This window comes from Alexandromys fortis, unplaced genomic scaffold (assembly GCF_014885135.2).
Source record: "Alexandromys fortis isolate MF-2015 unplaced genomic scaffold, M_Fortis_MF-2015_v1.1 scaffold_186, whole genome shotgun sequence".
Taxonomy (NCBI): Eukaryota; Metazoa; Chordata; class Mammalia; order Rodentia; family Cricetidae; genus Alexandromys; species Alexandromys fortis.
Genome location: NW_026068067.1, coordinates 1,817,845 through 1,828,758, shown reverse-complemented (window position 1 = coordinate 1,828,758; position 10,914 = coordinate 1,817,845). Strand labels below are relative to the sequence as shown.

Here is a 10,914-nt window from a genome sequence, read left to right as displayed (position 1 = left end):
TCTCTCTCTCTCTCTCTCTCTCTCTCTCTCTCTCTCTCTCTCTCTCTCTCTCTCTCTCCCTCTCTCTCTCTCTGACTGTATCTCACAGACAGATTCACACCCCCAGCACACACAGTCTATAACTGTAAGAGCTACAGCATACATGCTCTCTGGTACACACCCACAGATACACACACTCCAAGCACCAACACCCTAACCCACCATTATCCAAAACCAAATTAAGTTTCCACTCCCCTTCAGGCATACCCGCTTACCTAGGCACCCACACAGTGTCGCAGCCGTTCCCCTCCTCCCACCTTACCAAACCCTCAGACACACAACCACCACTCAAAAACAAACCCTGCCATCCCCAGTCCTGTGCCCCGACACACTAGGGGAGAATAGCTAAGGACGGGCGTGTGTATACTCATATTGTGTGAGCACACACACATACACAGTGCAGAGAAGCTTCATGTCTTGGCAGCTACACAACTCCTGGGAACCAGACCCCAGGGACGGGGCTCACCGTGCACCCCCTTACCCACCCCAGCCCTCCCCTGCCTGGCCGGCTGGCGGGCTTTAATACAGATGCCAAACTCATAATTGTAACTGAGGGTGACAGGGTCACCTTGAGCCCCAGATGCTCGCATGATGACAGATGGCGTTGGCAAACCTGATTAGCGGCCCCCGGTGCCAGAGCCTGTGGCACCTGCCTCCCCGCCCCTCCCCCCGCTCCCCCAGCACTCATTACCCACCCATTACTGGGCCTGGGGGGCAGCAGCGGGGGCCGACTGGCACTGCCTGGGAGGGCGCAGTGACTCTAGCCCCCCCTGGCACCAAGGTTCCCAGCTGGCTCTCCAGGCTGGCAGGAGGTGGGCACAGCTGAGGTGGAGGGATGCAGGCATCTTGTGCCCGCCAGAGAAGGGGTGCCAGGGCTGAGCTGCCAGCTCAGACGCTGCATGAGGTTTGCCACCAAGCTCTAGGGACAGGCAGGAGGGTGCCCCCCACCCCCAGGGCTCTCCATGACACTCCATCTAGGACGCTCTTGGGAGCTGACAGTCAGGCAGGTTCCCACCTCTCTGTTCGGGCCTGTGAGGTCAGGGGTCACAGCTCCCGATCCATGTTGTCCCATCTGTTTCCTTGTGGGGGGCCCTCCTGTTCCCCTCACCTGGAGTCTTCCTTCCTGAGGCAGGAAGAAGGGCGAGGGGGGGCGCTTGACCAGTTCCCTCCACCCTGCACTGGGGGTGGGGGCATTTGGAGGCAATGCTGCCACATGTCTCTGAGTCTCTGCCAAACGGGCCCATCTGCCAGAGCCCTGGTTCCAGCCGCCCAGAGCTAGGCCGCCCGGCTGCCGCACACCCTGCCCCCTAGCTGAGGAGGGAGCCCCCTACTCAGGAAACCCTAGTCAGAGAGACGCACGCACAGCTGGACTTGGCCAACCTTTATGATTCCCGTGGAATGCCAGGCTGGGCGTGGGGCTGCTACGGGGACTCGGGTGGGGCAATAAGGGAAACCCCAGCCACTGTCACTGAGAGAGGCAGCTGCGCACACTCGGGGTCGCCTCTGGTTGGGGCCAGGTTTTCCAAGCAGCTGCTTCCCGCTTGCTGCCATGGTTTTTTGTTGTTGTTGTTGCTGCTGCGGCTGTTTTTCTGGTGTCCCTAGAACGGGGTCATCTTTGCTGAGTGTCCGGGTTTGGGTGGTGCTGTCATCCTAACAGGAGTGTCTGGCGCGGACAGAGAGACGCAGTGCCACCTCGTGGTCAACAGCGGCACCCCAGGCTGGGGGAGGGGCTTAGCGGGAAGCTGTGCTGCGCGTGCGCAGGCCTGTGTCTCGACCCCCCCCCCCCAAAAGAAAAGTAACAATGTCTCAATGGCATCGGTTTCCTCATCTACAAAATGACCTCTGGGGAAATCCTCCCCGCGGGACTGCTGAGAAGTGATTCTTGAGGATGACGTAAGTTAGTACTTATGGAAGGAATATTCCCTCCCTCCGTCACAGGAATTTTCACCTTTTCCCTCCACATATCCCCAGCTAAGAATGGAACCCAGGGCTTCGTGCCGTGCATGGTAGGCAAGGCTTTTCCCGCTGAGTTACACCCCAGCCCCACATGCTGTGAATATTAGTAGTCTAAACCCATGACTGGGGGGACCATGTCTCGTGTTCCAGGAGCAAGATGAGAACCTTGTGGATCTGTCCGTCTGTCCTAACCCTGCTCTCTTGACCTGATGTACATCATTCGGGTCACGTCTTTCCGAGGTTCTTGTCCTGTGCAGTCTTCCACGATGCTCAGCTCACAGCTTCGGCCGGCACTGACACCTCTGCACCACGGCGACCGACATCCTCACTCGCCGAGGGGAGGCTGCGTGGCCAACTCCACACCACAGCCCCACCGACGTCCAGCGCTTCTGAGCCGGCATACAGCTGTTGCAGAGGACCACCGGGGTGGGATCCGAGCTTGGGATGTAGAAGGAGGAACAGCGGCCGAAACAGAGATGATTAAGGACCCTGCCTGTTGTGCAGCCAGGCCTGGAGAGCACCTGCAAGCAGACACGGGACAGTCAGCCCTGCGCGGTCCAAGGCCAGAGGGATGAGAATAATTGCCATCCACTTCTACCCCGAAATAAAGGTGTGGCTGCTGACGGCAGGTGACTTGGATTTCAATTCTGAATTCTCCTTTTGGCTGTGTGGCCTGCAGCAAGTTATTTAACCTTTCCAAGACTCTTTCCTGGATAAAATCTTTCAAATCCAGGACTGGGAAGAGACAGTAAAATGATGTGGTCCCAGCATGAAGACCCGAGTTCAGATCCCCAGCATCCACATAAAATGGGACTCATGCCTGTAATGTCAGCCCTGGGAACTGAAGACAGCCCTGGCGGGGCTTAGGGACCAGCCCAGCATAGCTGAATTGGCAAGCTTCTGGTTCAGTGAGAGTGCTTGTCAGATAAGGCATGAGGGAGCTGGAGAGGTGACTCGGTGGTTAAGAGCACCAACTACTCTTCTAGACGACCTGAGTTTAATTCCCAGCACCCACACGGCAACTCACAACTTCTCCAAAGATGTAACACCCTCTTCTGGGCACCAAGCATGCATGTAGCACACAGATATGTGTGTGGGCAAAACACACATTTAAAAAAAATGTAAAAGGAACAGAACAGTTCAGGGCACTGACATCAACCTCTGTCCTGACACACGTGTGCACCTTCACACACACTCACACACAAAATCACCTAGATTAAACTGGAGAGCTGGGCCTAGTGATGTAGGCATGTACATCACAGCCTTTCTGGGGCCAAGACTGGGGATCTCAAGAGCGAGGCTCATTTGGGAAACTTACTGAGACCCTGTGTGAAAATAAATAGACAAACAGAACTGGGGGTGGAGCTCAGGGGTGGAGCACTTACCTAACATGCACAAGGCTTGGGTTCCATTCCCAGCACCAGAGAAAAATGAAAGTCAAGGGAGGATGGCTAGAGAGGACTCGTCAGCCAGGAGCTCTGGTTGCTCTGTTCCCACATGGTGGGTGGCTCACCATCACTCCAGTCCAAGGGGCCTGACACCATCGTCAGGCTTTACGCACTGGTGTGCACACTGGTGTACACACTAACACTAGGTAAATCATACACATTAAAATATTCTCTAATCAAGTGGGGTATGGTGATCCTGTAATCCAAGCACTTGGAAGGCTGAAGGAGGATTGCCATGAGTCTGAGACCAACCCTGACTGCACAGCGAGTTCTACGCCAGCCTGGGCTATAGTGTGAAGCCTTATCTTTTTTTATTGTTTAAAATTAAATTTATTTTGTCAGGAGTGGGGGTGGTACGGTTTATATGCCATGGTGCCCTTGTAGAAGTCAAAGCCAGATTATGGACCAGCTCTTTCTTTCCACTGGGTGGGTCCCAGGAGTCAGATTCAGATAGGGTTTGCTGACAAGTGCCTTTACCCGCTGAACCATTTCTCTTCCTCTGAAACATTATCTAAACACACACACACGCACACGCAGGGGTCAGCAAGATAACTCAGTAGGCAAAGGTACTTACCGCCAAATCTGATGATCCTTTGACCCACATAATGAAGGGAATCAATTCTCACAAGCTGTCCTCTGCCCTGCACACTTGGGTCATGGAACACCCATGCAAACACACATACACATGTACTCACAAAATAAGTGTAATTATATTTTTTGAGACAGGATCTTGCTATGTAACCCTAGCTAGCTAGGGACTTGTTGTGTAGACCAGGCCTGAAAATCCCAGAGAACCACCTGCTTCTGCTTCCCAAGGGCTGGGATTAAAGGTGAGCATCACCATGCTCAGCATAATACAGAAAAAAAATTAAAATTTTAAAAAGGAGGGAGTTGGAGAGATGGCTCAGAGGTTAGGAGCACTGACTGCTCTTCCAGAGGTCCTGAGTTCAATTCCCAGCAACCACATGGTGGCTCACAGCCATCTATAATGAGATCTGGTGCCCTGTTCTGGCATGCAAGCATACATGGAAGGAACATTGTATACATAATAAATAAATAAATCTTTAAAAAAATTTAAAAGGAAAAGAAGGAACTACTTAAAACCCTTTTACTTTGTTTTGTGTTTTGTTTTGTTTTTTCAAGACAGGGTTTGGAATATGCCCTGGAACTTGCTCTGTAGACCAGGCTGGGCTAGATATTTGAAACCTTTAAAACAAGTTTTTTTTTTCGTTGGCATTTGTTATCGAGATAGGTCTCATGCAGCCCAGGCTGGTCTCAAACTCACTATTTAGTAGAGGCTGACCATGAACTCCTTACCCAAGTGCTCCATCATACATGCCCAGCTCCCTGGGTTCCACTCCCAGCACTGGAATTAAAAAGAGACAATCCCTGACACCCATGCTGGCCCCTGCGAAACCCAGACTTGATGTTCTATCTTCCCTGTGATGCTGAGGCCAATGATAATACGTCCGTTTCCAAATGAGGAAACTGAGGCTTGGAGCTGCCTGACACCACATAGCTGCAGGGAAGGCTGCAACTTAAGTGTCTTATGCCATGTGGAACAGGTGGAGCTCTGGGCTCAGCAGTGAGCTAGACTCGAAGCTGAGTTCTGTTCTGTTGGCCGCAGTCATCAGCTGGTAGGCATCAGATGCAGGATGTGGAGTGGGCATGGTGACCCCCAGGACTCTGAAGCAGGGGAGCAGAAGTTCCAGGCCAGCCTGGACTATTTAGTGGGAACTATCTTGAAAGGCAGAAAGAAAGAAAGAAAGAAAGAAAGAAAGAAAGAAAGAAAGAAAGAAAGAAAGAAAGAAAGAAAGAAAGAGAGAGAAATATTGGAAAGAACAAAATCAGATAACCTCTGCCCTGGAATGCAGATGTAGCTCAATAGGTAGAGTACCTACCTAGCAGCTTGGAGGTCCTGGGTTCTACCTCCAACACCACACAAACTGGCTGTGGTGCACACCTGTACTCCCGGCATTCAGGAGGCAGAGGGAGGAAGACGGAAGCTTAAAACCAGCCCCAAGCTACATAAGACTCTGGCTAAAACAACAACAACAATAGCAACACCTCTGCTCCAAGATGGTGACTCACACCTATGAACCCAGGAGAAGGGCCTCTCTCTCTCTCTCTCTCTCTCTCTCTCTCTCTCTCTCTCTCTCCTCTCTCCTCTCTCCTCTCTCATGTCAGAAGGGAAGGAGGAGAGCAGGAGTAGCCAAAATCAGGGAGGTCAAAGAATATAGAACCTTGTGGGCTCTGAGAACCTGAACTTTTGTTCAGAAAAAGGTGAGAGCCATGCGGGTTTGGAGGGGACAAGGGACATGCATTTGTCAACAGCCTCTTCCTGGCTGCTAAGTGTGGACAGATTCAGCAGCTGGAGATGTGGCTCAGTCGGCACAGCTTGCCTCAAATGAAGCCCTGGGTCCCGTAACTAGAGGTGTGCACATGCCTGTATGTCAGCACGCATGAGGTGAAGTCAGGAGTGGCATCTTCAGATTGCTTAGCTATGGGGAGGTCAGCCTGGGCTACTGGAGCCCATGTCTCAAAAAAAAAATGTAGAGGAGGAAAAGAAAATAGACTTGAAAGAGATGAAAATGAAGGAACCTGAAGTTCATAGGCATTTAAATGGAAGATTCAGGATTTGAGACTTGATGGCAAATCTGCCTGAGGCCACATCATCTGTGCTCTGTACAAAGCAGAGAGTGCCCACCACTGCCACCACCACAGGCATCATCACCACCAACTCACCTGAATAAAGGCCACAGCCTTACAAGTCTCCTGGAGCACTTCCTGGGGGGCCAGGGGCAAAGACACACCAGAGGGCACTCTGTGTCCTCCCTGCAGTCCGCCTGTCCCTTGCCGTTTGTCTTGCAGGCCCAGGAAGGCCTTCCAGCTACCCAGGGCAGAGGCTGGTACCAGAGGGTCCAGAGTCCAGCTTTGATTGGCAGCAACCCAGGCCTGAGCAGGAGTGGATGGGGCCCCAGGCCTCCCTGAGCCTGTGGGTAGCCACGCCCCACTGAGAAGACCCAGCAGCATCGTTAACTGGCTATGAAGCATCATTTAGCTGTGCAGTCTTGCGCCTGTCGTGGAGTGGGCTCAGGGTCGTGGGCAATGGACCCTGCTGTCTAGAGTGTGAGCCTGGGCCCTCAGAGAGCTGCTTTTCACCACTGTTCCCTCCTGGGCAGCCCAGAGGTGGTTCTGGGAGCTCCCAGCAGGGAAGGAGGGCAAGTTGACCTGGTCAATCCCACAGCTCCTCCCAGCCTGCTGGGAGTCCCAGTGGGGGCTGAGCCTGCTCCATGGGGACCATGAGAATCAAGGAAGGTAGGTCTAGGGGACAGAGGCTTGGGAGTCCTGAGAACCCCACTTATCCACTAGTGACATCACACCCTTCAGCAAGACTTTTCCGTTTCCTGCTCTGCCCTGACGTTTCTTGGCTGTGCACCCTCAGGCGAGGCCGACCACCACTCTGGCCTTCAGCTTCCTCTTCTGTAATATGGTGCAGCCACAGTCTACCTCAGAGGTTGTACTGAGGACTCGGACAGACCTGAAAACTGGTGTTGGTGCACAGTAGTCCCATGTGCCCGTCATGCTCTTTTCTTCCCGCTCTGAACCCTGGGAATGACAAGCAGGGAGCCCTGCAACACTCTTGTGCCCATAACGAACTAACCTGACTACCACTACTGTCTCGTTGGGTGGGAGGGTTGGAACAGGACTGCCTTCTGCCCAGACTGGCCACAATCTCCTGCTTCCTCCGCCTCATTCTCCTGAGTGCAGAGATTACCTGTATGGGTCACAACCCTCAGGTCTGTCGTCCCAGCACGTAGGAGACTAAGGCAGGGGCATCAGGAGTCTAAAGGCAGCCTGGGCTAAAGAGTGATCTTGTTTCAAAAGAAAAAAAAATGAATCGAATGGGCTTTAGAGGGGTCAAGGTAGGGGTTTTGATCCCAGGGTGGTCAGGGAAGACCCCTGGAGAAGGTGACACTTTTGCAGAGACCTGAGATGCGGGTACAGGTGATGGGAACAGAGCGGTGGGAAGTACACAAGGGATGTGAGATTGCATCCCAGGCTTTGGGACCCTCGAGGCGCCTGGGGGGTCCAGCCCTAGCACCTCGGAGGTATGTATCTCACACCCAGGTGAGGAGGGGCAAGGCCAGGCGGCAAGAGCGTGAGAAGCCGCGGCCCGGGTCTTTCCCGCGGCGCGCTCGCCATCTGGCGACCGCTCCCGGGACTGCGGGACTGCGTGGCCGCCACGCCCGGACACCAGCCTCCGGGCGGGCGGCTCAGCCAACTCTTCCCACCCAGTTATCCTCCAGCCAAGGCCTCGCGGCGGCCTTGACCCTTTCTCAGTCACCGCACCTAGCCTCAGCTAGTCTGGTTTGCAGCGGAGTCCACTTCTCGCTTGCTTCTCAAGGCCACCTCCTGGAGCAGTCTAAAGACCTTCCCAAGTCCCAGCAAATCCTGCCCAGGGGACCCCATCATCCTCTCACCCTCGCCAACTCATCCTTCTCCCTTCTTATTCTAGCCAGAGTTTCACAGCTGTTTCCAAACTTCGCAGAGTCCCACAATACCCTGCGGCTATGCAACCTGTTTTCCGTACCCACAGGTGTGAATGCAAGGAGTCCACCAACCCCAGTCTGAGGACTACGGCTATGCTGTCTAAACCGTACCACTGTTTACACACAATACTGGGCACTCCAAGCCTTGTAGGTTATCTAGAGGTGACTTACCATAGGCTCTCTGCGAATGCTGTGACATTTTATTTCAATTTAATTTTGCTTTTTAGTTTTTTTTAGACGGGTTTCATTATGCAGTCTTGGCTGTCCTAGAACCCATTATGTAGACCAGGCTGGCCTCTAACTCACAGAGATCCACCTGTCTCTGCCTTCTGAGTGCTGGAATTAAAGATGTGCATCACCGCGGTAAATTCTTGCTTTTTTTATGTTTCTTTTTTCTTTTTTATTAAGATTTATTATGTATACAGTGTTCTATATGCCTGCAGGCCAGAAGAGGGCGCCAGATCTCATCTTGGATGGTTGTGAGCCACCATGTGGTTGCTGGGAGTTGAACTCAGGACCTTTGGAAGAGCAGCCAGTGCTCTTAACCTCTGAGCCATCTCTCCAGCGCCTGAATTCTTGCTTTTAAGAACAAATAATAGAGCCGGGCGGTGGTGGCGCACACCTTTAATCCCAGCACTCAGGAGGCAGAGACAGGTGGATCTCTGTGAGTTCGAGGCCAGCATGGTCTACAGAGTAAATTCCAGAACAGGTTCCAAATATACACAGAGAAACCCTGTCTCGAACCCCCCTCCCCCAAAAGAACGAATGATAGTACTCTCAGCCAGGGAGATGTCTCAGTGGGCAGGTGTGCTTGCCATGCAAGCCTAGCAACCTGAGTTCCATCCCCGGAAAGAGTGCACTGACCCCCACAAAGTGGTCCTCTTACAGATTCGTGTGGCGTGCACACCCACACACACGTACAGACGCATACCTGATGAATTTTTCAACTTGCAAAAGTTTATTTTAATATGTATGACTATTTTGCCTTCGTTTATGTTTGTGTGCCATGTACCGGCCCGGTGCCCTAAGAGGCAGAGTCATGACATCCCCTGGAACCAGAGTTATAGATCACCTTCCACCGTGTGGACTCTGGGGATCAAACTCAAGTTGTCAGGCTCGGCGGAGCCACACTGCTCACCCCTTGATTTTCACGTCAACTATTACGGGCATTCAGCTAAGCGAAGATAAAAGTGCAAACACACCCCCTGACACACCGCCACCGTAGGGAATGTCCCCGAGGTGGTTCAGGAAGTCAAGACACGCCACTAAGCCTGATGACCTGAGGTCAGTGCCCAATATACACACGGTGAGAAGAGATAACTGAATCCCCCGAAGTTCTCTTCTGACTGCCCATGTGCACTGGGGGTTGTGGACACACACAGGAAATAAATGGAATAGTTTTAAGTACAGTAGTGGTGTAGCCCATAATCCCAGCATTCGGGAGGCAGAGGCAAGTGGATCTCTGTGAGTCTGAGGCGAGCTTGGTCTACAGGGTGAGTTCCAGGACAGCCAAGGCTACACAGAGAAACCCCGTCTAAAACAAAAAGACAGTAATTTTCATAGCGTACATATTTTTCCCATTTAACTGATTTATTCATTTTGAGATGGTCTCACTTTGTAGCCTTGGCTGGCATGGAACTTGATATGTAGGACCAGGTTTGCCTCAAGCCTCTGCCTCCCTCAGTGCTAAGATCACAGGTGTGCACCACCACAGTGGCCCAAAAGCAAACTTTTTTTTTTTCTATTTTGGAAATGTGGACAAGGCAAAATTACTTTTCTCCAACAGGGTTCCATTCAAAAGAAGCAAACAGAGACAGGACATGCACTTTTTAAATTTTATTTTATTATTTTATTTATTTATCTACTTTTATTTTTTTATTCTAGCTTAGGTGGTGACTGCCTCTTTTCCACACTGGCTGGGTCAAAGGTCAAGCTATTATAGTTCAAAATGGGCACAGCTCTTCCCAGAAGGTGTGCACTCATGTTTTAAAGCCTGGTCTACAGAGTAGTTCCAGGACAGGCTCCAAAGCCACAGAGAAACCCTGTCTCAAAAAAAAAAAAAAAAAAAAAAAAGGACGCTAAGCCAATATGAGCACGTTTACAGACATGACACAGTCAACAAAACAAAATGGCTGTAGCCCTAAATACACCCACTGCTCCAGCACAAGCCTCCCACAACAAGACTGAGGGTACAACAATTGCTGAAGATTTATTGTTTGCACATGCATGCACCCCGAAGGCCAGGAGGCCAGGAAAGGCCACTGGACCCCTGGAGCTGGAGTTGTACACTATCATGAGACTGTCTACATGGGTGCTGAGCCTGAACTCTGGAAACACGTCCCTAACCGATTAGCTGCCTCTGTAGCCCGTCTGTTTATTTCTGTCTTGTGTGTCTCCCTCACCGAATCACTGGAAGAATTACTATTCAAGATATCAATGAGATGAGTTTCATCTATTCTAAGTTTATCTCCTGCTATACTACTATGGAAAGGAGGGTTCACGGGAGCTTTTTCTTTCATTTAAAAATCATGTATTTGAAAAAAAAAAAAAGAAAGAAAAAAAAACACAAAAAAATCATGTATTTGCTAGGTGTGGTTGCAGACACCTTTAACTCTGGCATTCAGGAGGCAGAGGCTGGAGCTACAGAGTAAGATTATGTCAAAAAGCCAAGTAAGGAAGAAAGAAAAGGAGAATAAAAAGAAAATCTAGTATTTTTCCCTAGATATTATGGTATAGATCTGTAATCACAGCACTCTGATGGCTGAGGCAGGGAGATTTCAAGTATGAGGCTAGCATGGGCTATAGTTCTCAAGACTGTACACACACACACACACACACACACACACACACACACCACACACACTGGGGAGGTGGCTCCGTCAGTAAAGTGTTCCAATCACAAGTCTGGAGTTGAATGC

General features: G+C 51.3%; 1 protein-coding gene across 1 annotated transcript; it reads right to left on the bottom strand.

The window, feature by feature from the left end:
• Positions 1-1,436: 1,436 nt before the first annotated feature.
• On the bottom strand, positions 1,437-6,699 carry Dand5 (DAN domain BMP antagonist family member 5). The gene is made up of 2 exons (XM_050120776.1): positions 6,189-6,699; positions 1,437-2,516 (listed from the first exon to the last, which is right to left on the bottom strand). The coding sequence occupies exons 1-2, from the start codon at positions 6,498-6,500 to the stop codon at positions 2,271-2,273; spliced, it is 558 nt and encodes a 185-aa protein (XP_049976733.1). The 5' UTR covers positions 6,501-6,699; the 3' UTR covers positions 1,437-2,270.
• Between the last annotated feature and the right edge of the window lie 4,215 nt (positions 6,700-10,914).